General features: G+C 36.4%; 1 protein-coding gene across 1 annotated transcript in view; it reads right to left on the bottom strand.

Annotated features, from left to right (window-relative positions):
* Positions 1–9,942: 9,942 nt before the first annotated feature.
* The window catches only part of LOC127805582 (protein PIR), a 134,484-nt gene continuing 116,456 nt past the window's right edge, over positions 9,943–27,970 (bottom strand). The window contains exons 17-18 of the mRNA XM_052342336.1: positions 12,318–12,524; positions 9,943–10,392 (exon numbers count right to left, since the gene is read on the bottom strand). Coding sequence (XP_052198296.1) covers positions 10,198–10,392; positions 12,318–12,524 — 402 coding nt within the window. The 3' untranslated portion in view covers positions 9,943–10,197. The remainder of the gene's footprint in view (positions 10,393–12,317; positions 12,525–27,970) is intronic.

Below are 27,970 nucleotides of genomic sequence, written 5' to 3'. Positions count from 1 at the left end.
TAGTTTTCTGTTTTGGTAATCTATTTTTAGAAAATTAAAAACGCGTTCTTTTATCATTTTGAGAAACCATTTCTCAAAACAAAAATTTAGAAAACGCATTCTCTTTGAAATTTTAAAAATAATTTTTTAATAATATTTTATTCAATAAATTTGATTATTCGGTAAATTAGAAATATTTAATGTTAATATATTATTAATATATATATATACATTTTAAACTTAATGAATTTTGTAATATTTTTTTCATTACAATAATAAAATATGAATAAATAAATATGTTTTGAATTTAGAGTTTGTTTTGGATGAAAATATTCAAAATAATTTTTTATTATTTTGAGTTTTCTTTATATTTTATTTTTGTTTTCAAAAATATATTTTTAAAAATAATAAAGAGAACGCATTTTCATTATTTTAGAAAATCAAAAACTCAAAATGACTTAAAAATAGCAAACAGAACATAATTTTAATTTCTTGTTATTTAATTTATGTCAATTAATTTTTAAATAGAGGCGTGTGGTTAAATAAGTCTTGGATTGAGACAAGAACATTGTTTGATACCATGAATAACCCGAGCAAGCCAAACTCTATTGCTTGGTTGAGGTTTTGAAATTAGATAAAGAATTTTTGCCAAAATATTTATATTTGGATTAGGGTATATGCTTAACTCGAAGCTCTCATGTCAAATATGTGAGTTACTCAAATTGAAAATATCATCATACCATACCCAAGTCTAAGTGTAATATATTTGCATTTTGATTTATGATGGTTGCTTAAGTTAGATCTTCTCATGCCATGTATAGAAGGTGCTTGAAATAGAACCATCATCATCCCAAAATGTAATTAATAAAAAATTTCTATAATCTAATTTTCAAATCTGATGATACTATAATTTTATATTTGCTTGGAGAATGAATGGATCAGCATTGAAATTGTCTTGTTCCAAGACTTTTTATTTTCAGTATTAATTCACTATCTCAATTTTTCCTATATCATATCACACTACATTACAATTTACTTTTATACACTGTCTTTATTTTCTTTTAATAATTGACTTCCTGTAAATTCGATCTGGACTTACCAGGTTTAAATTTTGTACTACATAAACCTCGTACATTGGCGAGTGTGACCCCTTTGTGTGTGTCTTTAAGATAGTTAATTTTACGCAAAGGGTAGGAGTCGAACAAGTGTCTCTCTACTTGTTCCTTTAATGCTAATGAAAGTTCACACCTTACTCCATGGATCCTTAACTCGGGAGCCATCAACAACATGACACTGTGTCCCACCTTCTTTGAAACCTATAAACCTTTATTGGGAAATAAGGGGATTGTCGTTGCAAATGGACCTTATCTTCCAATTGTTGGCCAAGGCAATGTCAATCTCATCCTAAATATTCAATTAAACAATGTTCTTTATGTTCCAAAGCTATCCACTAACCTTTTGTCCATTAACCAACTTACTAAATCTTTAAGCTATCAGTTAACTTTTTTGACACACACTGTGTTTTTTAGGACTGAGAGAAAGATTGACTTGCTAAGGATAAGGATGGACCCTACTATCTTGTGGCAACGAGGACTTCTGATGGATCAAGGCAACAGTTGGCTCTTTCGTCACAAAGTACCTTATTTCATGCTATTACTTCTAAGATCTTACTACAATATTGTCAGTTTGGCCATCCTCCATTCAACCTACTAAAAACCATGTTTCTCGCCTTATTCCACAATGTTTCTCTTAACAATCTTCATTATGAAGCTTGTGAACTTGCTAAACATCATAGGACTTCTTTTCCTTTGATTAATAAAAGGTTTGTCTTTTCTTTTTTCTTAATCCATAGTGATATGTGGGGTCCTTGAAGGGTTTGCAATTGCACTGGGGCTCGATGATTTGTTTCCTTCATTGATGATTACACTAGAGTCACTTGGGTTTACCTCATGAAAGACAAATATAAAGTTTCTACTATTCTTCCTATTTTTTATCAAATGATCAAAACCTAATTCGTGATGTGTATTAAATGGTTTCAGTTTGATAATGCCAATGATTACTTCAACCAATGTCTAAATCAATTCTTTCTAAAGGAAGGCATTATTCACGAGTCTTTTTGTGTAGACACCCCTCAACAAAATGGCGTGGTTGAAAATAAAAATTGCCACCTCTTAAATGCCATTCGTTCCTTGTTGTTTCAGTTTTGTGTACCTAAACAATTTTTGGGGGAAGTTGTGCTCACTACTACTTATTTGATTAACCATCTACCCTCTCGATCCCTTGACAACAAATGTCCTATTTGGCTCCTAATGCAACACTACCCATCTGTCCTTATTTCCTCCACTTTGCCTCAAAAGGTTTTCAAGTGCATGCCTTATGTCCATCTTCATACACATAACCACGATAAGCTTAACCCTCGAGCACTCAAGTGTATCTTCCTTGGCTATTCTAACACTCAGAAGAGGTATAAGTGTTATCTTTTATCCTCTTGTAAACTCTTTGTTTCCATGGATGTTACCTTTCATGAAGATACCCTCTTTTTCTCTTCCCAACATCATCTTCAGGGGGAACACTATTGTGAAGATGAGGATCTCACTCCTAACACCTGTCTAAACATTCCCTCATTCTCTCTACCTTCTTCATTCCTTTTACCATGGTCTTTTCCAATCTCACAACCCTCCACGTTATCTCCTGAATCTACCCTAATTTAGTTAGATACTATTTGTGACGAACACAAGATCAAATTGCAATAGCTAGCCTTGGATCCACAAGAAACCCAATTTAGTTAGATACTATTTGTGCTCACAATATCAAGTCTTTCTTACCTCACTAAACATGATAGAAATCCCAAAGTTGGTTCATGATGCATTAAGGATAAGAATTGGACACTTGCTATGAAACAGGAAATGAGAGCACTAGAAAAGAACAAAACTTGGTTATACTTAGACCAAAGGATAAGAAACTAGTGGGATGTAAATGGGTGTTTACGATGAAACAAAAATCTAATGGGACACTTGAAAGATACAGTGAAAGATTAGTAGAAAAAAGATACACACAAACCTATGGCATTAACTATTAAGAGACATTCTCTCTGGTAGCCAAGATGAATATAGTTAGAATACTCATTTCTCTTGCTGCTTGTTTTAATTGGCCATTGTTGTAGTTTGATGTTAAGAATGCCTTCTTACATGGTGACTTAGAAGAGGAATTTTATATGGAGCCTCCTTCTAGGTTTGAAGGATTATTTGAGGGTAATAAGGTGTGTTAGTTGAAAAAAGGCCTTGTATGGGCTAAAATAGTCTTTGAGGGCATGGTTTGAAAGGTTCACAAAGGCAATGAGGCAACTAAGATATAAACAAAGTTAGGGAGATCATGATATTTTACTCTTGTGTTTGGTTTTGATGATAAAAAAAACATATTAGTTTCATAACTATACCCTAAACCAAGCTATGAAATGTTTTTGGTATTAAGGGTTCAAATGAAAATCAATTTTAAATGCTTCACTTAAACGTAAGCTATTTATCTCAACTTTATATTAATGGAGATTGGAAAAACAAAGTATTTTGTCTCAAACATATCTCCAAAAATGTTTTTCGAAAACCAATTTTAAAACTTTGGAGAAAATGGAGCAAAATGTTTCAAAATCAAAGGATAAGTGTCAACAGATTCTAAGGAACTGTCGACCATTTTGGCTTTTGCTGTCAACCGGCCTTCAAAAGGCTGTCGACCGATCAAATGATAGCTCTTGGTAGTTTATTGTTGATCACTTCTGCATAATGAACTCTCGACCATTTTTTTTAATAATGTTGATCGTTCTTCATCAAGTGTTGACTGTTGACTACTTTTTGAATTATTGAACTAACATGTCGACCGATTATTTAAATCTGTCGATCATTTTTGTTTCAAAAACATCCAAAATAGCTAGTTCATCAAGTCATTAATTACGACTACCCACCACAAACGGCTAAATGTTTTAAAGAGCTCGTCAAGCTCTATAAATAGAGAACTGGAGCATCATTCAACACATCAAAGAGAATTTATTACAAGCTTTTAAGTGCTCAATCCTTCAATTGCTCAATTGTTCTACTTATTTTACTCTCAAAGGCTTTGCATTCAATTTGTATTATTTGATTTCAAGTCTTTTATTTATTTTTTGAGAGATCTTAATTCTAAGAGATTCATCTTTTAGAATCTATTTTCTATAAATCTTTTGCATTTCCTAGCAAAGTTGCTAGAGGGCCTACATTGATTGTAGGAAATTTATAATTTCCTAGCTTGATTGCTAGAGGGCCTACTTAGGATCAAGTAAGAGATTTAGCCGAATCATTATAAATTGCTTGTCTCTTTATTGCTTTTGTCTTTTATTTCATTTATTGAGCCAAGCATTTTCCTAAACCATCCCCATTTGCATTAAAATCTCATTTTTCACCCAAGAGAATTTCAAGTTTAATAAAAAATTTAAAATCCCCCTCTTGGGTTATGGTGTCTATACAATTATATCAGATCATACCCAGTTCATAAAGCACAATAGAGAAGCTAAGATCTCAGCCTTGTTGGCATATATGGACAATATTATTATTATAGGGAATGATGATATTGAAAGACTTGCTCTAAGAGAACATTTGGCACAAGAATTTGAATTTAAAAACCTTGGTAAGCTAAGATACTTTCTTGGAATTGAAGTAACCTACTTCAAAACTAGTATATTTATATCCCAAATGAAGTATATTTTGGACCTATTGAAGGAAATAGGGAAACTTAACAACAAGGCAATAACCTCTCCCATTAATCCGAATCACAGAGTAGGGTCAAAAGATAAAGGCAACGCAATTGATAAAGACAAGTACCAGAGTTTAGTTGGTAAGATAATATATTTGTCTTATACCAAGACTGATATCTCTTACTTCGTTGGAATAGTTAGCTAATTTATGCATGACTTGAAGGAAGAACATTTACAGGCTGTTAATCGCATCCTACATTACTTAAGGGCAACTCCAGGAAGAGGAATCATATTTCAGAACAATGGTGGTATTATTAGAATTAGATTTGATCATGTGTAGCCGAATAAAAAATTGTTTTTCAAGTATCACGTTTTTCAGAATTTTACGATTTACAAAACGAAGAAGGAAATAAAAAATACCTTTTGATGAAATTAGATTTCATCGCAAAATCACCAGCCGTAAAATCCTCCACATGTAGAATGCCGAGTCAATCCACCTGAAACCACATTTTAATCTAAGATCGTTTCAAGAGAAGAATTTTTCCTGAAAACATTTTTTATGATTTCTTATACTTTGATTCTTGGTTTATGGTTCTATTTATATGAATCCATATGAAAACCCTAAGCGTTATTGGGTTAGGTTTAATGTGCTAGCATTAAGCCCAGTCCAATTATGAATAATATTAATAATTTTATTCATAATAAAGTTATTTAATTATTCTTATTTATCTAATAAATAAATAAGCCAAAAATAGTAATCTCCAAAATTACTAATTTATTTTTCTTCTCTTAAAAGTGATTTCTTGTTGGGTGAGACTTTCTGTATTCACAATTAAATTGGCAACGAGAATAATCTATTATTAATTCTCATAAATCATTAGTGACATCTAACAATATGTCATGACTACCCAATTAAATGTGAATCGGGTGTAATGAACCTTTTATTACGATTTCGTGTAATACGGTCTCTCTATCATCCTATATCCCGACAAAATATGAGATCATGAACAACAAGTCAAATCTCTTAATCTCGCCATATGACTAAATCCAAAATCATTATTGACTAATATAGCACAACTTAAGAAACACACATTCTATCGTCATATTACCTTGACTAAGGATTTATTGTCAAGTGATTATCGGATCGCATATGATATCCTCCTCGCAAACCTTGAGATGATAGATTCTATGTCTGATGCATACATACCTCATCCACCACTGAATTAGGCACATAAATATGTATAATCATTTTTTATTAGAACAACTATATAGTATCGTTGATATCTTAATCCATCAATGCATATATATTTATGACATCTCAGGTCTAAGGATTAGTTGTACATTTGTAGCTAACATTGAATCATTAACCCGTTAACAAGAACTCATGTAATTCAATGTTAACAGTCCTGTTCAGCGAACTCGTTCCTGTAACGAGCACTTACTCATCTTTCTTCCATATCTCATATAGAATGGCACGAAATTCATCAATCTTCACCTTTAGTATCTCATACTAAAACAAGGAAAAAAAGGATCGATGTGCTAGCCTTTATGAGTTGCTACTTCTAGGTTAGGAACTCTATGGCTAGTAACTTGTTTATAGCATAACGAACCGTGGATTAACCGTTACTCATATCCTTAACACTTAAAGATGATATCCACTCCTTATTACACTAATGGATATATGTTTAATTTAAATTATAATGTAATTTAAATAAAAATATAAATTTATCATTTCATTAATATTTAGAGAATTACAAGATCGAGTCGCTTTGTGTCACTAGTATTGGTCTTATGGTTCATATTCAACAGGTATGACTCTAGAAGCATGTTCTGATGCTGATTATGCAGGGTCATCTATGGACAGACAATCCACATTAGGTTACTGTACATTTCTAGGAGAAAACTTGATCACATGGAGGAGTAAAAAACAAGTGTGGTTATGAGATCAAGTGCCGAGGTAGGCAAAGTTTAGAGTTATGGCTCTTGGAGTATGCGAACTTCTGTGACAAAGGATTATTTTAAATAATCTCAAGACCAAACTAGAAGAAACGATTAAATTGTACTGTGATAACAAGTCTGCTATCAGTATTGTTTACAATTTAGTCCCGCATGATCGTACCAAACATATAGAGGTCGATAGATATTTTATCAAGGAAAAACTGGACAGTGGCTTAATTACTATTCTTTATATGCCAACAGAAAATCAATTAACAGTGATTCTAATCAAAGGTCTTCCATTGACAAGATTTCAGGAGATTACATGCAAGTTAGGAATAATTAACATATATTTACCAGCTTGAGAGAGAGTGTTAGAGAAATAGTATAGATTTGTCCTCTGGTTGTGAAATTGAGAGAGAGTGTTAGAATGTTGGAGACATTCTAATCAAAAGTCTTCCACATCCCAATATTGAGAGAGAGTGTTAGAATGTTGGAGACATTCTAATCAAAGGTCTTCCACATCCCAATCAATGTCCTCTGGTTGTGGAATTGACCGTTAGAATCTTTCCATGTTTATTAATTGCCTTTGCCTTTAGTATAGATTTGCTTTGGTTTAGTTTCCTTCTTGTAATCTTTCATACTTTCTAAGTTTCTACGCGTATAAATAGGGTGATTTACCCTACGGTGTGGTGAAGAGAAGTGCAATTACAGCTTTTCTCACAAACATGTATAATTAATTATATATAATAATAAGGTTAATGGGTGGTTTGATCATTTTTCATTTAGTAACATATAATATCTTATTTATAATTTTACATATCATGACATCAAATAGACAATTTTATCTTCACAACTGATTATATGACTTAGTATTGACCAAATCACTCGTCGAATTATTTTCAACTAGTGAGATTTTTTACTTTTTACAATGACTTTTTAATAATAATTAACAGTATGATTTAGGGAAAATTATGAAAAAAAAAGATACTAAAGTTTTGACTCAATTTTAATTTTATAATGAATTCCCAATTTTTTAAATAATATATTGAAATTCGTGTTTAATTTTAACTTTATAGTGATTTTTTTTTAATAATATATTGAACTCTGCATTTAATTTTAATTTTACAATAGAGTAACTATTTCTAAACTCCATGGTGTTTGAGGCATTTGCAAGAAGACCAAGTTTAAAAATGTCTCTAAAGTATTCTATAATTTACGTCTTTTGCTTTGAAACTCTTTTGTCACAAAAAATAATGTTAGGCCTTAATTAAACCTTTCTTCCTTTCTCTATTTCTTTTCAATCCTTCTTCATTGCCAGACCTTCGCTTCTCAACTATTTTTTTGTTGCTCTTTTTCCCTTTTGTTTTCCAAAAACTAACTCAGGCGAAGGTTAATTGAATTCTATAAATTTTAATTATTTTTTTGAAGTTTAAGTTCTTAATTTTTTTTTTAATATCTTGTATTAAGTCTAAAACTTCTGAATAAGAAGTGAAAAATCAACCTAGACAACACAACAATTTTATAAAGATTTGGCTTTGGTAAGTTTGCATCTTCTTTATTCAAGTTAAAGCCTAAAGACTTCATTATATAACAACTGCAGCAACAACATATCTAATTTTTATCCCATTATATGGGATTGGTTACATGAATTTTAGATTTCTATGTATTTATGTCTTTTGTTATATTTTCATTTAAGTCCATACACTTCATATCAAACTTTAATGTCTCTTCCAAAGTCTTATTAGGTCTACATCTATTTTTTTTTGGACTAATTAGTTCATTTCATCAACTCTCATCACAAAAGCGTCTCTTGGTCTTCTTCTTACATGACCAAACAATCTTAGTCTAGTCTCGCTCATTTTCTTTTCGATTGGCATTACTTCTATTTTATTATGAATAAGCTCATTTCTAATTTTATAGTAAAGAAAAAAAACAACCTTGGCCTTTGACATGAGCTAAAAACCTTAATACAATCCTTTGCTTAATAAGTACTTTTTTAAGTGGGTGTTTGTTAATCAAGATAAGAAAGAGAAAATGTCAGATATAGGAAACATTTCGGATGTTTGGTCTTTTCAACGTGCTTGTTAAGTTTATCCGACAATTTTCGAAAAAGTTTCACGTGACCTCTTATCTCCCCTTTTCAAGATAAATTTATTCGATTTCCCCTCTCAAATAAATTTATCTGGCTCTTTCAAAATAATGCTCAATTATTTATATACTCCTTGTAGGATAGTTAATACCATTTAATGTATTTAAAAAATTTAAATTTATTTAAAAAACTTATTTATTTAAGTTTTATAATTAATATTATTTAATACATTTTTAAATTGTAATATGTTTTAAATTGTTATACATTTTAATACGTTTATTTACTAATATAATTCCTTTAACTAATTTTTAAATTATTTTATTTAATTTTATATTTTATTATCTATTATAAAAATATGTTTTGACCATTTTTAATTATCTAGGTGAAATTATTGTAATTCTAATAATAATTATTTTTATTTTTCAATTCTTTTTAAATTTATTTTTGAACATTAATTTAGAAAATAAAATATTAATTTTTATTTTTATTTTTATTTTTTTGACAATTCATATTAATCATAAAATAATATTTTAATTATAAATTTAATAATAAAAATATTTTAATAAAAAAACTCTTATCTTGATACTTATTATATGCATTAACAAACACATAAAAGAAAAAATACAAATATAAGCGGATTCTAAAAAATTTAACAAACACTTTGATAGAAATCTTGGAATGCTTTCCAGTCTTATCTTAATCATTCTATATCTTGATCTAAAATGCATTCTAACCTTATTTTGATACTTCTTATCTTACTCATTTTAACAAACGCCCCTTAAGTAAGTAGAGATTCATCACAATAAATATGAGATCCCTCTACACAGTTAAACCAAATTTTCAAAAACTAACAAACCAGAACCATGTTTGGTCCAACAGTTTCCTTCCACAAACCCATACGACCATACAAGAATGAGGTTGAAACTGAAGTTGGAGCTAAAATTGGAACTGAAGATGATTCTGCAGAAGATAATCAATGCTGTGTTTGGATAGAGTTCCTATCATTCGTTATCTGAAATCTAAAATTCCAAACATATTGTTTGGTTCAAAAGCATATGTATTGAGTCCAAATTCACACTTTGATTTGAACCAAGAAAAAAATGGTCTTCTTTCAAATGGCATAATTTGAAATCTCTCTATCCAAAAACTCAACCAATTCACTTAATCCTACCATTTGGATTGGATATATTGGTGTTAAAAAGTATTTGAATCTGTGTTCAAAAAATAGCAGAATTGGAAATGCAAATACTTCAACTTGCAAGTTTCAAACATCATCATTTGAGGTCCCTTTAGCCAAAATGCAACCTAAACATACATATTCAAAATATCAACCACCTCTATGCTACAACAAACCATGAAGAAGCAATGCAACCCTCCTCTTTTACAGCGACAAAAATCCAAGTAAAAAACAGATAATAAACACAATATTGTAACCCAAAAATGGGGCAAAAAATAAATGTTGGTAACTAACTTAAGAACCCTTCTGAGGCAAAGTTTCAAAGGCAGAGACGGTGTTCTCGAACTTGATCCGATGCAGCGGGGCGCCACTTTGTTTAATGGCGCAAGCCTGTTTGTCTTCTAACGGGCATCGTGCTTTCAGCATGGAAAACACATGGTTGTTTAACCTCCTTGCTTTCTTCATTGCTTCTAGCAGTGCTTCCCACCCCTTTCACAAAGTACAACATGGTCAGAAACAAGTTTTTCTTTTTTGGTGCAAGTAAAATTAATATTAATTCCCCCGCTTCCAGTTTAAGACATATACTTGGCGGACAGCACACGGTAAATTACAAGAATAAATATAAAAAGTACTCCAGCGTTAGCATCCCCCAGAAGGATTATTAACCTTAAAATTGTCATTTCTATGTGATAACATTATGTTAAAAAGAGGATCAGTGAAGCATGATGAACTTCTTGGATGAAGATGTGGGTGCACAAATTCTAAATGCTAAACAAGCTCAAATGCAAATTAGGTTACGGTAGAACTTTACGGGAATGTTTGATTCACAAGTGGGGATAAGACCGGAAACAATCTCCTTACTTTTTTCCACCATGCTTACCAATTGTAAGACAAGTATTAAATGTGCTTGCTTACAGATTTCCTTTTTTTTTTTTTTTTTCAAAAATATTGCAATTTAAAAAAAAAAAAATCCAAAATACTACTCATCCCAAAATATTTTCCAAACTATTCCCATTTCTTCCACATCAGATCAAAGATATACCCATTGAACTATGCTTCTTTGAGAAACAATAAATACTACTACTTATTGGAAGGTTAGCACATTGCTTGGCATTGGCAATTATGCCTTCGCTGTCTATCTGATTTGTCCTCCACCCTATGGAGCTTCCTCAACTGCTTACAGCCTTTGCAAATACGATCCCAGGATTTGTGCACTCCAAGGTTTCAAGATTTAAACAATTGGATACTGCCTTAAGACCTGAATCACTCACCTGAAGCCTCTAAAATGGATATAGACCAAAGAGAATTCTTTTGATTACTGATCATTTCCAAAACACCTGTCCTAATCACCTAAGCTATGCATTCGCTTGTAATTTCTTCAATTCTTTTCCTCAATTATTAGGAGCCCAAATTATTGATTGTCATGACAACCTAATCCACAACGGCAGTTTGCTAGGAAGTCTTGGGTATATTGCTTGGCCACATGATCCCAAAAGTTATCTTCATCTGGCAGTTTTGGGCAAAGGCCCATGGTGTTACAAGTGCTATCAAAGCCAACCTAGAATTGATACCAAAAGGGTGCAGGTAAGAAAAGTGTTCCAAATTGACCCAGCATATTGAGATATGAGATTTTCAGCTTGCCAAGAGTGCTAGGAACTAAAAGAGGAGTTTGTTATGACCCAATCTCACATCTATTGTGGGAGTTACTGTTTGTTGTAGAGCTCTCTTCAGGCATGTATGGTTTTGAATAATGAACCGGCCATGCCAGGATTGTAGAGCTCTCTTCAGGCGTGCCACTATGATTGAGGACTGCGTTCATCCCTTTTGATCATGAAAATATAAGACCCACATGAGAATTTCTTCAAACCCTAATGGTTTGGCATCCATGTCCAGTAGATGCAAATGTAATAGGGTTAATCCACCAAGTGGTATCCATATAACACTGCCTGTTACACTTGGTGACCACTCATACAAGGGAGAACCCTCCCAAAAATGCCAAATATCACCTGCTCCCCATCCAAAAGAATAAACAAATAAGAGAAATCCTAATACTATTGAGAGGAAAGTCAATTCACACTCTCACACGAACTACAAGTAAAACAAAATAGAAAATGGGTTGACATTACGCTATATAACTTGGGCATTCACAAAATGCACTAATTATTTATGTGTTATGTGTTTTTAGGAACTCTGCCTGTAGATCGAATAATCCCCCTCAATACTTTCAGTGTTCTTCCTATTCACAAAATCCCAAGCTTGAATAAAGGAGGGTTGCATTAGATAGCCAACAACTCGTGTAAAACTTGTTGGATCACACATTATCAATTCCAAATACTTGGGGGGGGGGACCCAAGATTCACTATATAACAAAAGAAAATTGATTATAGAAAGTAAAACAAAATAAATGTTTATACCTGGCTAAAAGAAGCATTCTTGTGAGTCTGTGTAATTGATGCAGCTTCTACTTCAGCCACATTGAGGACTTGATAGGAAAAGTCAAAGAGTTCAAAGTGCAGTTGTTGCCCAAGCAGGTATATTATAGTACATCCCCCCCAGGCTACAGAATCTCCCAGCACTTCGTGATTGCTTGGCAATACATGAACTGATTCCTCCAGATACTCCTGCAATTAGTGTAATCAAATTAATGACAGCAGAAGAAGTTATAAATTATGATTCATTTAAGAATTGTCTGCCAAAAAATATTATGTTTATAATGAACAAAGGAAAGAGTATATTTTGTAATCCAATCAGCATGCCAAATAAAACTTAGGATTGGCCAGATACTCCTGCAATTAGTCTAATCAAATTAATGACAGCAGAAGAAGATATAAATTATGATTCACTTAAGAATTGTCTTCCAAAAAATATTATGTTCATAATGAACAAAGGAAAAAGTATACTTTGTGTAGGAAATCAGAATGTAATTCTCTTATTGATTGAATGTACACGGATATTTCCTCTTATAGAGGAAAAGGAATACAACATGGAAACAAATCTAATTACAAGGAAGGAAAAACAAAAGGAAAAGATACATATAAACAATCTTAGGAAAGTTTCCAAAGACTGAATTAGGAAATATCCTATTTCAGTTTTGGAAACTTCTAAAGATCTTTTCCTTGACATGTCCCTGTGATCCAACACTCCCCTCAAACTGGTGAACAAATATTTTTCATTCCCAGCTTGCTTATTAGAACATCGAATCGTTTTGGCAGCCAGCCCTTCAATTAACACATTAGCTACCCAATTTTCAGATGTCACATAGGGAATCTAAATTAGACCAACATACAACTTCTCCTTTATGAAGTGCCGGTCTATTTCTACATGCTTTGTCATGTCATGCTGAACACGATTGTGAACAATATTAATAACTAATTGATTATCACAAAATAGTTCAATAATATCTTGAATCTTGATCTTCAAATCTTCCAAAATAATCTGTAGCCACAACAATTCACATAAACCCAGGGCCATAGCCCTAAACTCAGCCACTGCACTAAATCTTATCATAATATTTTGCTTTTTATTCCTCCAAGATACAAGATTTCCCCCAAAAAATACACAATACCCAGTGGTGGATCTCCTATCAATTAGAGAACCATTATAATATGCAATTGTGAATCCTTGTACATTTAATTCATCCCCATCTTTAAACAAGATGCCCTTACTCAGTGTGGCTTTTAGGTAGCTTAAGATCTTCCTTACTGCCTGCATATGCTCTTCGGTTGGGCTATGCATGAATTGGCTTACTAGGCTGTCAGCAAAAGCTATGTCAGGCCTAGTATGAGAGAGGTAGATTAGCCCACCAACAAGCCTTTGGAACCTTCCTTTGTCAACTGCCTTCCCTACGGTTCTTCTTGCAATCTGATGTTAGGTTCCACAAGTATGCTGGTTCCTCTTCCCCCTGTCATTCCTATTTCAGCCAACAAGTCTAACACATAGTTACTTTGGAATAGGAAAATTCCAACCTTAAGAGCAAGCAACTTCTATTCCCAAAAAATATTTGAGAACCCCAAGGTCTTTAATCTCAAATTCCTTAGCCAATTTGCCTTTGAGGATCTGCTGTTTTTCATCATCATTTCTTGTGACCACTATATCATCAACATACACTAATAGGACTGTGACCTTTTCTCTCGAATGTTTAAAGAAGAGGGTATGATCCCTTCTAATTTGGGAGTATCCCATAGACTTAATGGCCTTAAAAAACCTGCCAAACCATGCTAGTGGGGACTGCTTGAGCCCATACAATGCCTTTTTAAGCTTGCACATTGTACTTGTCTCTTTCTCTTCTAAGTTCCCATGTAAGAAGACATTCTTCACATCTAGTTGTTTCATCTTCCACCTGAAATGAGATGCCAGAGATATAAGAATCCTCACAGTGGTTATTTTTGCTATGAGGGCAAAAGTCTCAAGATAAACTATGCCATAGGACTAAGTGTAGCCCTTGATCACTAGCCTAGCTTTATACTTCTCCAAAGTCCCACCAGCCTTGTACTTTAAATTAAATATCCATTTGCAGCCAACTGGGGTTTTTAACCATGTTGTAGAATATAGGAAAAATGTTTCCCACCTCAAATTTAGTTTTAAGAAATACAACTAGACTACCCGGGTGCAATCATCAACAAAAGAAATAAACCAATGTGCCCTAGAGATGTTAGGAACAGTTAAAGGGCCCCATATATCACTGTGAATGAGTAAATGGAAGATTAGTTCTTTTATTAGGAGGAAAGGATATTTGATTGTGTTTTGCAAATTCACACAAAGTATAATGAAATTCTCTAACATCTAGACCTTTGAGTAAGGATGAAAACATCATTTTAAGAACTAAAAAAGAAGGGTGACCAAGACGGTAATGATGAAGCCATCGCTGATCCTTATTGGACTGAGCAAGGAATGACACAAGCTTTCCTCTTCTTAGCCTACTCACCTAGTTCCTCAAGGTAGTAGAATCCAACCCTAGCCCTAGCATGCCTAATCATCTTTTCCGTAGCCTGCTCACCCGGTTCCTCAAGGTTGGGTGATAAACAACACTGCAGTTAGCATCCAAGGTGAGTTTTTGAATAGAGATAAGGTTAGAGAAGAGTTTAGGGACAACGAAGACATTCTTTAGCGTGAGATGTTTGTGGCTAGCTACAATGGTTAAGGATCCATCTATCATTGTAATTTTTTAGGAACTTGAACATGGGGTATATGAGATGAATTGATGTGAGGAATAGGTCATGTGATCTATGGCTCTAGAGTCTAGGATCCAGGTATTAGGATGAGAATTTTCTGAAGCATGTAGAGTAAGAGAAGAAGGGGAAGAGATACCTGTGAGTGCAAGAGAGTAGGTACCTTTCTCAGCTTTCTTATCAAGGGATTCCAACGAACTCGTCAACTTTTCAATTTCTGCTTTGTTAAGTTCCAATGCATCTCCCTATTCTAGAATCCTTTGTTTAGTTTGTTGATGGCTGCTGGCCACACAAACTTGTCCTTGACCTTTCAGTTATCCTCCCTTGGATGGCTTCCCATGGAGTTTCCAACACTTCTCTATGGTGTGCTGGGGTTTTTTGCAATACGTGCACTATAGTGAGTCCTTGTCAGATGTCTTCTTCTCCTCCCTAGGCTCCTTATTCTAAGTAAAAGCCTTCAAGGATACAAGGGTAGAGCTCTCCGTAGAAGAACTGTTTCGCAACACTCCTCGTCGTCCTTCCTTTGCACGCACTATAGAAATCACCTCATTTAGGGATGGCAAATCCTCCTTATCGAGGATTTGAACTCTCATTGCATCAAACTCCATGTTAATGCCTACAAGAAAGTCATATGTCCTTTCCTTTTCCTCAAATTTCTTTTGTAAGGATGCATACTCACTACACTTCATTTTAAGGCACTGATAGTGGTCCAACTCCTACCACAGAGTTTGCAATAGATTTGCATACTCTGTAATGGACTGGGAGCCTTGTTTTGTAGCTGTAGCCTTAATCTTGATTTCGTAGATTTGTGCAACATTATGTACCTTGGAGTAGGTAAGCTTCACTGCATCCCAAATATCCTTGCCTATTGTTAGGAACATGACTCTGTCACTAATCTTCGGAATCATGGAGTTCCAAAGGGTCACTGCATCCCAGGGTACGGGGTGGACGATTGGCGTCGGGCGTGAGTCATAGGGTCACTATTATCTTGCTGTGTCTAGTTTGCCGGTAGCTTGCACTAGTATCGCTTCCCCAGATCTTCTCCATTATCGTCTCAGTCATCCCAGCCTTTCTAAACTGAAAAAATTAGTTCCTAGTTTGTCATCATTATCCATATTTAATTGCGAGTCATGTTAGTGTGGTAAACACGCTCGTCATACTTTTTCTTGTCAGGTCAATAATAGGGTTGAGGCTCTCTTTTCTCTTGTGCACTCTGATGTATGAGGGCCTAGTCGCGTCAATTCTACTCTTGATTTTTCATATTTCGTTACTTTCATTGATGATTTTTCTTGTTGCACTTGGTTGTTTTTTATGAAGAGTCAGTCTGAGTTGTTTTATATTTTTCAGACATTTATTGGTGAAATGCCCTTGCGTATTTTTCTTCTCCATTTACTACCTTTATGACTGCTAATGGAATCCTGCATCAATCCTCTTGTCCTTACACACCTCAACAAAATGGTGTTGCTGAGCGTAAGAATCGCCATCTTATTGAGACTGCACGGACGCTCCTTTTACATGCCAATCTTCCTACCAAATTTTGGGGCGATGCTATTCTAACTGCATGTTATCTAATCAATCGCATGCCATCTTCAGCGTTACAGGAGCAAATTCCTCATTCCCTTTTGTTCCCTACACAGCCACTTTATTCTGTTCCTCTTTGTGTTTTTAGATGTATCTGTTTTGTGCATTCTTTTTCATCTGGACAGGATAAGCTTGCTGCAAATCTCTCAAGTGCATCTTCCTTGGCTATTCCCGGTTGTAAAAAGGCTATAAGTGTTATTCTCCTGAGCTGCATTGCTATTTTTTATCTGCTGATGTCACAGTGTTTGAACATCAGTCCTTTTTTTCGGTTACTCAGCCTGATTCACAGAGTCTTCACCATGTTTTGCCTGTTCCTTTTTCTTTTCTTCCACTGTTCTCCTCGGGTCCGTTTGTCTCATCTGTGGCGCCTACCCTACCGTTTTCCGGTCCACCTACCATGGCTCCTCCATTTCTCACCGTCGTCCTTATCCCGCTACCGATGCCAGCATTCCTCCAGCCCAGGACTCTCCGGACTCGCTCTCTCCCGGATCCTGTACCCAATAATCTCCCTATTGCTCTTCTCAAAGGTACACAGTCTACTCATAATCTCCATCCTATTTATAACTTTTTATACTATGATCGTTTGTCTCCTTCTTATAGTGCCTTTGTTTCGAGTCTTTCCTTTATTTCTATTTCTAAAACCACAGGTGAAGCTTTGTTCCATCCTGGTTGGCGTCAGGCTATGTTAGATGAGATTGATGCCTTACATTCAAATAGTACTTGGGATTTGGTGTCTTTACCACTAGGAAAGACTCCCGTTGGTTGCCGCTGGGTATTCACTCCCAAAGTGGGTCCTGATGGCCAGATGGAACATCTTAAGGCCCGCTTGGTTGCCAAAGACTTTACACAGATCTATGGGCTGGATTACAGCGATACTTTCTCTGCTGTTGCAAAAATGGCCTTTGTTCGCCTCTCTCTCTCTGGCTGCTACACGTCATTGGCCACTCAATCAGCTTGATATTAAAAATGCTTTTCTTCATAGTGATTTGCAAGAAGAGGTACATATGGAGCAACCACCTGGTTTTGTTGCTCAGGGGGAGTCCAATGTAGTTTGCAAACTCAAGAAGTCTCTCTATGGTCTGTGTGGAAAAACCGTGTATAGCTAGCCATTTTAGGAAGGATTCTATGTTAGCTATTTTAGGAAAGATTTTATGATCAATTAGGTTGATTTAGTTGATTTTCTATTCTATTAGGAGATTCCACAAATTATGGGATCTGATGTAGCTTTTCTTTTATTAGAAAGTTATGTATAAATATAGCTAACCTCCATGTATCATTGTAAGAAAAAAAAATACAATTATTCCTCGAATTTCCCACATGGTATCAAAGCTTGTCATTGCCTAAGGGAGTTTTTGTTTTTCTGATCTTCATTGTTGTCTGTTTCCGAGACCCTTTGTTTCATCGGCCTTCATCGCCATTCTCTGGCCTTCATCGCCAGTGCTTAATCTTTGGTCTTCATCACTATCCATCCTTGTCAGCCTTCATAGCTATTGTTCTTCCCTGTCAGTTCTTCCCTGTTGGCTTCCATCGTCGCTGCCAATTGTTCTCGGGCTTGTCCCTTTCATCTTCATCGACAACGTCTCGAGGGTTCTTTTCATCGACCTTTAGTGCTGCTGTTTTTCCCGTTGCCCATCTCCGATCTCTGCCATCATTGTCCCAGATTGAGGAGGTGAAGCTGCTGCTGCTACTATTTTCGAGGGAGGTGAGACAGTGACGAGTGTCCAACAACCCAGCGATTATTATTGAAACAACAATTGTTACAGCCTCGGTTGCATAGGAGGCTAGTTGAGGAAGATGTCAAAAGTCGGGGAAACTACACTTGGGACAACGAGTGTTACAACCCAATCAGAAGAGGAAGTCCAATCTCAACAACTGGGAGAATTGCAAAGTATTCACGTTGCCTACAAGTTAGATGGAAAAAACTATCTTAAGTGGTCTCAACTCATCTAGACCATGCTAAAAGGAAAGGGAAAAATTAGCCATCTTACGGGTATAGGCCCTAAACTTGAAGATCCCAAGTTTGAAGCATGGGATGAAGAGACTCCATGATCATGGCATGGTTGTGGAATTCTATGATACCTGAAATCAGTGATACATGTATGTTCTTGGCCACTGCCAAGGATATATGGGATGTCATGCAGCAAACCTACTCCAAGGCTAGGGATGCAGCTCAAGTATATGAAGTCAAGGTGAAAACTAAGGCTGCAAAACAAGGAAACAGAACAGTCACAGAATATGCAAATCAACTGAAAGCCTTATGGCAAGAATTGGACCACTACCGAGTGATAAAGACTGAGTGTTCTCAAGATGCAGTGGTCCTAAAGAATTGCATTGAACAAGATAGGGTTTATAATTTTCTGGTTGGACTTAATCTAGAATTTGACCAGGTAAGGATACAAATCCTTGGAAAGCCGGAGGTCCCATGTTTTAATGAGGTTGTATCTCTAGTCTGAGGAAAAGAAAGTGGAAGAGGGCTCATGCTTGAACCACAAGCCACTAACAGTTCGGCTATGGTGGCTAGTGGTAAAGGATCAGCCATAAACACAGAAAAAGAAACAACCTTTGAAGGAGGAAAGAATGGTCAATTAAAAGCCTAAATCGTGATGGATTATGGTGCACTTATTGCAAGAAGCCTAGAAACTTCATGGTAAGCCTTTAAGCTGTGAATGGGTACTAAAAGGAGGGGATCAGGCTCGGAACAATGGACAAGCTCACATGGTTGCAGTACCACAAGGAGAATCAACATCAAAAGAGTTGAGTAGTCTCAACCAAGAGGAGATCAAGAGGGTGAGATCTCTTATTAGAAGTCTTGAAAAGCCTTCAGGTACTTGCTCTTTGGCGTATTCAGGTGAGTTTCCATTTTCCTTTGGATTAAATGTCTCGAGTGTAGTCTTTACCAACTCCTGGGTCATGGACTCTGGAACTACCAACCATATGACCCACTCATCCCAGTGTTTCTCCACCTATACTCCTTGTCCAAGTAGTCAGAAAATAGCCATGGCCAATGGATCCTTAGCCACTATAGCTGGAGGAGGGGATGTCAAAACAAGCCCATCAGTAACCTTGAGAAACGTCCTACATGTTCCTAAATTGTCTACTAATCTTGTCTCTATAAAAAAAACTCACCCAAGACTTATGTTGTAATGTTATTTTTCACAGCAGTTATTGTGTATTTCAAGACAAGGATTCGAGGAGGATGATTGGACGTGCTAAGGAACGGAATGGCCTCTACTATCTTGAGATACCTAGTCAATTGAACATGACCAAGGGCAGAATTTGCCATTCCTTCATATCAGAATGTGTTCCCTCTAATAGAGAAAGAATTCAGCTTCTTCATTCCCACCTAGGACATCCATCATTTAGGATTATTGCTCTTATGTTTCCTTCCTTATTTACCAATTTGGCTGCTGAAAATTTTCATTGTGAGGTGTGTGAACTTGCCAAACACAGACATGTTCCTTTTCCAATTAGCAATAAAAGAAGTCCTATTCCTTTCTACCTTGTTCAGAGTGATATTTGGGGTCCATCTACTGTTTCTAATGTGTCCGGGGCATGATGGTTCGTTTCTTTCATTGATGATTGTACTCAGGTCACCTGAATTTTTCTACTCAAACATAAGTCTGATGTTAGTACAGTACTTCCCAATTTTTGTTCCATGATTCAAACTCAATTTGAGGTTACTATCAAAAGGTTCCGGTCATATAATGCTAGGGATTATTTTAACTACATTCTTACTCCCTATTTTCAGAAAGAAGGAATCATTCATGAATCATCTTGTGTGAATACCCCACAACAAAACGGGGTTGCAGAGCGGAAGAATGGTCATCTTCTTGAAAAAACCCGAGCTCTATTGTTTCAGACAAATATGCCTTAAGGTTTTTTTGGGGGAAGCAGTTCTTGCAACCACTCATCTCATCAATAGGTTGCCTTCTCGGGTCTTGGGTTTCAAGAGTCTTATGGATGTCCTTTCCACATTTTATCCAACCCTCACCACTACCAATAACCTTGTTCCTCGTGTTTTTGGGTGTGTCCTTTGTCCATGTGCATGGTCCAAACAGGGGGAAATTAGATCCTAGGGCTCTCAAATGTGTCTTTGTGGGCTATTCTTTGACTCAAAAAGGGTTTAAGTGTTATCACCCTCCATCCAAACGGTTCTATGTCTCGATGGATGTCACATCCAATGAACATACATCGTATTTCTCCCATCCTTCTCTTCCGATGGAGAATTCAATTAGGGAAGATAAGGAAAGTTTTTTGCTCGATCCGTTTCCTTCTTCTTCATCATCCCCCCATCATATGCCAGGGAACTCATTTGACTCTATGCCTGAATATCCTGTTCCTGAACCTATGCCGGAAATACCACATGAACCACGAGAACAACCTAATTTTGCTCTTGGAAATGTGAGATTTGGCAAGGTGTTCGTAAGAAAGAAGGTGGTTGTTCCTGAACCTATGCAGGCCCAAGAGTCCAACTTAGATTCCTTGAATGAGGTAACAATTTTTGACTCTGCAATACAACTTGAAACTGAAGTTCAAGTAGATAATGATGGCCAGGACCTTCCAATTGCCATCCGAAAAGGAACCAGAGAATGTACAAAACGAACTCTATACCCCCTTGCGCACTTCTTATCATTTAAACATTTCTCACCACATCACTGAGCCTTCCTTGTAAGTCTTAATACCATCACCATTCCTACTACTTTATCCGAGGCATTGTCTAATGAAAAATGGAAACAAGCTATGAATGTGGAGATGGAGGCATCGGAAAAGAACAAAACTTGGGAATTGGTGAGATTACCATCACGAAAGAAACCGATGGGTTGCAAGTGGGTGTATACAGTGAATTACAGGGCAGATGGGTCAATTGAAAGATACAAGGTACGGTTGGTAGCTAAAGGATACACTCAGACTTATGGAATTGATTATCTAGAGACTTTTGTCCCGGTTGCGAAAATAAATACTGTTAGGGTATTGCTGTCACTAACTACTAATTATGGCTGGGAATTGCAATAATTTGATGTCAAGAATACATTCCTACATGGAGAGCTAGAAGAAGGGATTTATATGGAAGTTCCACTAGGTTATGGGAAGAACTTGGTCGATCAGACGATGTGCAAATTAAAAAAGGCTTTGTATGGCCTTAAGCAATCACCACGAGCATGGTTTGGAAGATTTGCAAGAGTTATGTTGGCTAAGGGATACAAACAAAGCCAAGGGGATCATACACTATTCATTGAACACTCTCCATTAGGGGGAGTTACAGCTTTCCTTGTGTATGTTGATGACATAATAGTGACAGGAGATGATAATAGAGAGAAGCAGTTGTTGAGTCAGTGTTTGGCCAAGGAATTTGAGATCAAAGCATTAGGAAGGTTGAAGTATTTTCTTGGAATTGAAGTTGCACACTTGAGGCAAGGAATTTTTATCTCATAATAGAAGTATGTTACAGATCTCCTCAAGGAAAAAGGCAAAACCGCATGCAAACCAGCAAGCACTCCCATGGATCCGAACCTTAAGCTTGGAAAAGCAGAGGAGGATGCAGCAGTTGACAGGGAAATGTATCAACGGCTAGTAGGAAGACTCATTTACCTATCTCACACACAGCCAGATATAGCATATGCAGTGAGTGTAGTTAGTTAGTTTATGCACAGTCCGAAGATAGTTCATTTGCAAGCTATTCATCGGATATTACAGTATCTTAAGGGGACACTAGGAAAAGGGATTATGTTCTATTGAAATATTCAAGATAAACCGAAGCTAACAACCAGCCGAGATCAAGATCAAGATAATCCTAAGTGATAGATTGTTTGATGATTGTTTGATTGTTTAGATTTGTTTACCTAGTTGAGCCATAGAGCAGGATCCCCCTCCATCTTGAATGGTTTTTAGAAATTCCTTCAGCTTATAAACTTCTTCTTTATTGAGCTGACTGAAGTCCATAGTAGTTCCAACACTCGGCCTTTCTTCTTTTTCTGCTTCTCCCTCTTGTTCTTTGTTTGAAAGATAGCTTTGAGGATAGTTTTGCGGAGGACCTTGAGTCCTTATATTCTTGAATCCACCAAGTTTATTGAGGACTGCTTCCTTTCCATGCAACTTGAAGCAAGTCTCCTTAGTATGCCTCGGCTTATTACAGAAGGTACACCACTGCCCCTCTCGTCCGGATTTATTTCGATTGGTTGACTGCTTCCATGATCTGTTGTTGGAGAGGAGTGCTGATCCTTCCATATTGGATCCACCAAGCATGGCTCCTCTCCTATTTTCTTCACTTCTAACAATAGCAAACACCTCATTTAGGCTAGGTAATTTATCCTTACCAAGAATTTGAACCCTTACCTGATCGAACTCGAGATTTAAGCCAGCTAGAAACTCTACTATCTAGTCTCTTTCAAGAATTTGATTGAGAGTAGTAGTATCTGCTTGGCACACCATCTTTATAGCTTGGTATTGATCAAGCTCTAACCATAGGCCTAGCATCAGATTATAATACTCGGTGATTGTTAGTTGACCTTGCTTTGAACCATTGATCTTTGTTTTGACATCAAAGATCACAGATGCGTCCTTGGCCTTTGAGTAAGTCTGATAAACGGTCTCCCAAACTGCTCGGGAAGTACTAAGGAACATAAAGTTCCTGCTGATGTCCGGTTGTATGGTGCTCCATAGCCACGACATGATGCGGGAATCTTCCACATCCCATGCACTGAAGCCTGGATCAGTTTCTAGTGGAGGATTCCCAGTGAGGTGGGTACTCTTTCCTCGGCCTTTAAGAAAGGTTTTGACTAGCTGCGACCATTGAAGAAAATTCCTACCATCTAGCCGATAGGATTGATGAATACTTGGTAGTTCGCTTGTGAGAGGAGAAGGTTGGTCTACTGTAGTATTTTCTCCAGTGATGATAGTAGGTGAAGACGATGGGTTTGCTAATGTTTCTGACATGGATTCGCTGATGTTGAAGGAAGAACAGAAGGATGAAAAAAAAGTGTGTGGAACGGCAAAAAAAAAAAATCGGGTGCTATTAGGGCACAATGCGATGAAGGCACTGAAAAAACAAAATCGTGCAATGAAGGCACCGATTTCTTAGAAAAACAGGCTTGGATTTGCAAGCTCTGATACCATGTTGAGAAAAGGAACCGGTATTCCTTATATTTTTATTGATGTCAATGATAAAATTTATACACAAGAGGTTCCTAAGAATTCTCCTATATTTTAGGACTAGATTACATTCCTACTATCTAGGACTAGATTACATTAATTTAAATACAACAAGAAGATAAAAACACAAAGATAAATATAAAGGTAAAACTGAAATAATCTAAACAATCATCAAACAATCTATCACTTAGGATTATCTTGATCTTGATCTCGGCTGGTTGTTAGCTTCGGTTTATCTTGAATATTTCAACAATGATGAGAATCATGGAGGGCCAACTAACAATGATGCAATCAGATCAGTCAATCCAATCGACCGTGTTGGAATTGGATGAATACTAATTCCTTTTTGACTAGGATTCTTATTTAACAAGATATTTACTTATTTCCTATATAGTTTAGGATTGAATTAGTTTTATTATTCCAACTTACACAATCCTATGGGATTGATTATCTTGAGACTTTTGCCCCAGTAGCAAAAATGACAACAGTACGAGTCCTCATATCATTAGTAGCAAATTTGGGGTGGAAACTACAACAACTAGATGTTAAAAATGCATTCTTGCATGCATTCTTTCATGTTACTTCTTGTTTGATTAAGGACAAGGATTCCGGGAAAGTGCTGCATCAGGGAGGTCTCAAGGATGGACTCTATCGACTGTCACCAGCATTTGCTCATGCTGCTTCCATCATTCCAATCCAATCCAAATCTTCAAGTGTTCATTTGTTGTCAAATAGCTCAGCTGATTCTCATTGTAATAAACACAGCTCATTTGTTCATGAGCAGTCTCCAAGTGTTAGAATAGCTCAATGTAATAGTGCTAGTTTACAATGGCATGCCAAACTAGGGCATCCATCATCAAATGTACTAAAAGTAGTATTGAATAAAATTCATGTTCCCTTTTTCACAATTTGATCTATCCTTTTGTGACTTGTGTAAGCTTGGTAAACTACATTAGCTTCCTTTTGCTGATTGTGAAATTAAGGCTACAAAACCATTAGAATTGGTTTATTCTGATTTGTGGGGGCCTTCTCTTGTTTTGTCTACTAAAGGATTTCGATATTACATTGTTTTTATAGATGCCTACACTAGGTACTCGTGGCTATATTCTCTGAAATTGAAATCTGATGCCGTGTCTATATTTGTTACTTTCCACAAGTTTGTTGAACTGCAGTATAATTCAAAACTTAGGGCTTTGCAAACTGATAATGGGGGTGAGTTAGCATTCTTACCTTATCTTCAAAGCCAAGGTATTCAACCTAGATTTACTTGTCCCTATACACACCAACAAAATGGTGTGGCTGAGAGGAAACATAGACACATTGTTGAAATGGGACTCACTTTATTAGCACATGCTCATATGCCATTAAAGTTTTGGGTAGAAGCATTTCTCACTGCAATTCATACAATAAACATCTTACCTGCTTCTCTCAGATTTCAAACTCCTTCTGAACTACTATACCATAAGCCACTAAACTATTTCTTGTTGTAACCTTTTGGTTGTTCTTGTTTTCCTTACCTTAGATCCTATAGCAAGCACAAATTTGATTTTCATACCTGCAAATGTGTTTTCATTGGATATAGTCACACTCAAGCTGGTTATAAGTGTTTGCATCCATCAGGAAGGGTGTATGTATCCTGCCATGTCCAATTCAATCCTCTTGAGTTTCCTTATCCAGCGTTGTTCTCTATGTCTTCTTCTTCTGTGTCTAAGTCTGCTTCCAGTGAGCTTCAATGTGGCAGATCTACCACAGTGTTTCCTTCTTTTCAATTTCCTTCTTCTTCACCACCTCAAGTAGCACTGCCTCATAGTCCTTCTCCTAATCCTGTTTTGGCTCCATCTCCTTTTGCACCTCAAACCAGCTCCAGTCCTTCAGTTTCTTCTTCCTCTTCTTCTTCACTGCTCATTGCAACTGCTCCCTTACCTAGATCTAAAGTTGCCCCTGCACCATCTATTCATCCTATGGTCACTAGATCCAAAGCCAAAATTGCTCCTACCTCACCCCATGCTTTAGTTAGCACTCTTGAACCTGATTCAGTTCATGAGGCTCTCTTAGACCCATGATGGGTTCAAGCTATGAAGGAGGAGATTTCCGCTTTGCACCGTAATCATACTAGGGTTCTTGTGGTATTTTCTAAGGATATGAATTTGAATGGATGTAAATGGGTGTTTCAGGTCAAGTATAAGGCTAATGGTTCAATTCTTAAATACAAGGCTAGATTAGTTGCAAAGGGTTTCCTTCAAAACCTTGGAGTGGATTATGGTGAGAGGTTTAGTCCAATGGTAAAGGCACCTACCATTCGGGTGTTGTTCTCTTTAGCAGTAGCTTTTGGATGAGATGTGCAACAAGTAGATGTCAATAATGCTTTCTTAAATGGGGACTTGCAAGAAGTCGTGTTTATGACCCAACCGGAAGGTTTTGTTAGCTCTTAAGTTTCGCTCACATGTTTGTCACTTGAAGAAGTTCTTGTATGGTCTTAAACAAGCACCTAAGGCTTGGTACAATAAGTTGAGGATGGCTTTACAGAGCTGGGGATTCTCTAAGGCAACATCTGATGCGTCTTTGTTCATTAAACGAACCTCAGCCTATGTCTTGTTCATTTTGGTCTATGTGGATGACATCTTATTAACTGGTTTTGATAATACAGCCCTTAAGTCTTGTATTGCTAATTTGGATACACACTTTGCCTTAAAGACTCTTGGTTTAATTAATTACTTCCTAGGGTTTGAGGAATATCGAGATACACGTGGCTTGCACTTGACCCAATCTAAATATGGTTTAGACGTGCTGAAGAAGGCTCACATGCAAGACTGCAAACCCTGTGATATACCCATGGTTTCTGGCCTTTCTTTGATTGATGAGGGTGATGTTTTTCCCAATCCATCTTTGTATAGGACTTTAAATGGGTCTTTGCAATATCTGACATATACGCGCCCTGATATTGCCTTTGCTGTCAACAAGTTAAGTCAGTATTTGTTTACTCTCAAAGTGCAGCACTGGACTACCTGCAAAAGGCTACTTAGATACATTAAAGGGACAATTGGATTGGGCTTGTGGTTCTTTCCCTCACTTGGTGATTTGTCTTTAACCGTGTACACAGATGTAAACCATGCTAGCTGCAAGGAGACTAGAGATCTATTAGTGGGTTCAGTGTTTTTCTTAGACACAACTTGATTGTGTGGGGATCAAAGAAGCAATCTGTGGTGGCCAGGTCAGTAGGAGAAGCTGAATACAGGGTTGTTGCACTGGGTGTAACAAAATTGCTATGGTTGAGATCCTTATTTGTTGAGTTGGGATATCCATGTAATACTACATCAGTTGTTTGGAGTGATAATTTGGTAGCCAAAAATATGGCTAAGAATCCTGTGTTCCATTCTCGTACTAAACACATCGAGATAGATGTGCATTTTGTGCGTGAACGGGTTGAGAATGGTGACATTGAAGTCTAGTATATTCCTACAACCTATCAGATAGCAGACATCTTCACTAAAAGTCTAGCTAGGGATCGGTTCCAGTTTCTATGTCGAAAGCTTGGCCTAAGGTGCCTCCTATACAAAGGAATTCTTATGATTCTTCCAGTTCTAGCAGGTTGCAGATTACAGACTGTTCCCCTACGGAGGAGTTTGATTTGAGGGGGAGTGTGGAGATATAAGTGTTTTGTATTGTTGTACTTGTTGTGCTTAGTTTGTTTCTATTGTGTTTCCGATAACTTATAGTTATTGTTAGTTAGGCGTTGTTTATTAATAGGAGTGTTGCGCTATATGTATAACTTATAGTTATTGTTTTGTTATGTTTTTGATTCCTTGGATCAGAAAAGTTACCGAGAGACTTTTTCCTTCTTCCTCTCGTGTTCTCTGTTCTTTTGTGCCCTAGAATTTTATTACACAAATCAGCCACAAAGGCTTCCCCCTGCATCGACCAACAGAATCCCAAGAAAGCTGATCAACTTAATACCTTACTCCCATTAGCAACTGTCATCGAGAGTGGTTGAGTAGTGGATAGCTTACAATTCAACTTCTTAGCTATTCCCTTGTCAATGAAATTGTGGGTGCTCACACTGTCAATTATTACCATGAGGGTGATTTCCTAAGATCTTCCCTCCGCCTTAATGATCTTAAGGCTTGCCATCCCCTTAATTGCGTGCAACGAAACGACCCCATTGTCTTCTT

This window comes from Diospyros lotus, chromosome 7 (assembly GCF_014633365.1).
Source record: "Diospyros lotus cultivar Yz01 chromosome 7, ASM1463336v1, whole genome shotgun sequence".
In the NCBI taxonomy this organism is placed as follows: domain Eukaryota; kingdom Viridiplantae; phylum Streptophyta; class Magnoliopsida; order Ericales; family Ebenaceae; genus Diospyros; species Diospyros lotus.
Note: the sequence above shows the minus strand (reverse complement) of the source record. Positions and strands in the feature narration are given on the sequence as shown.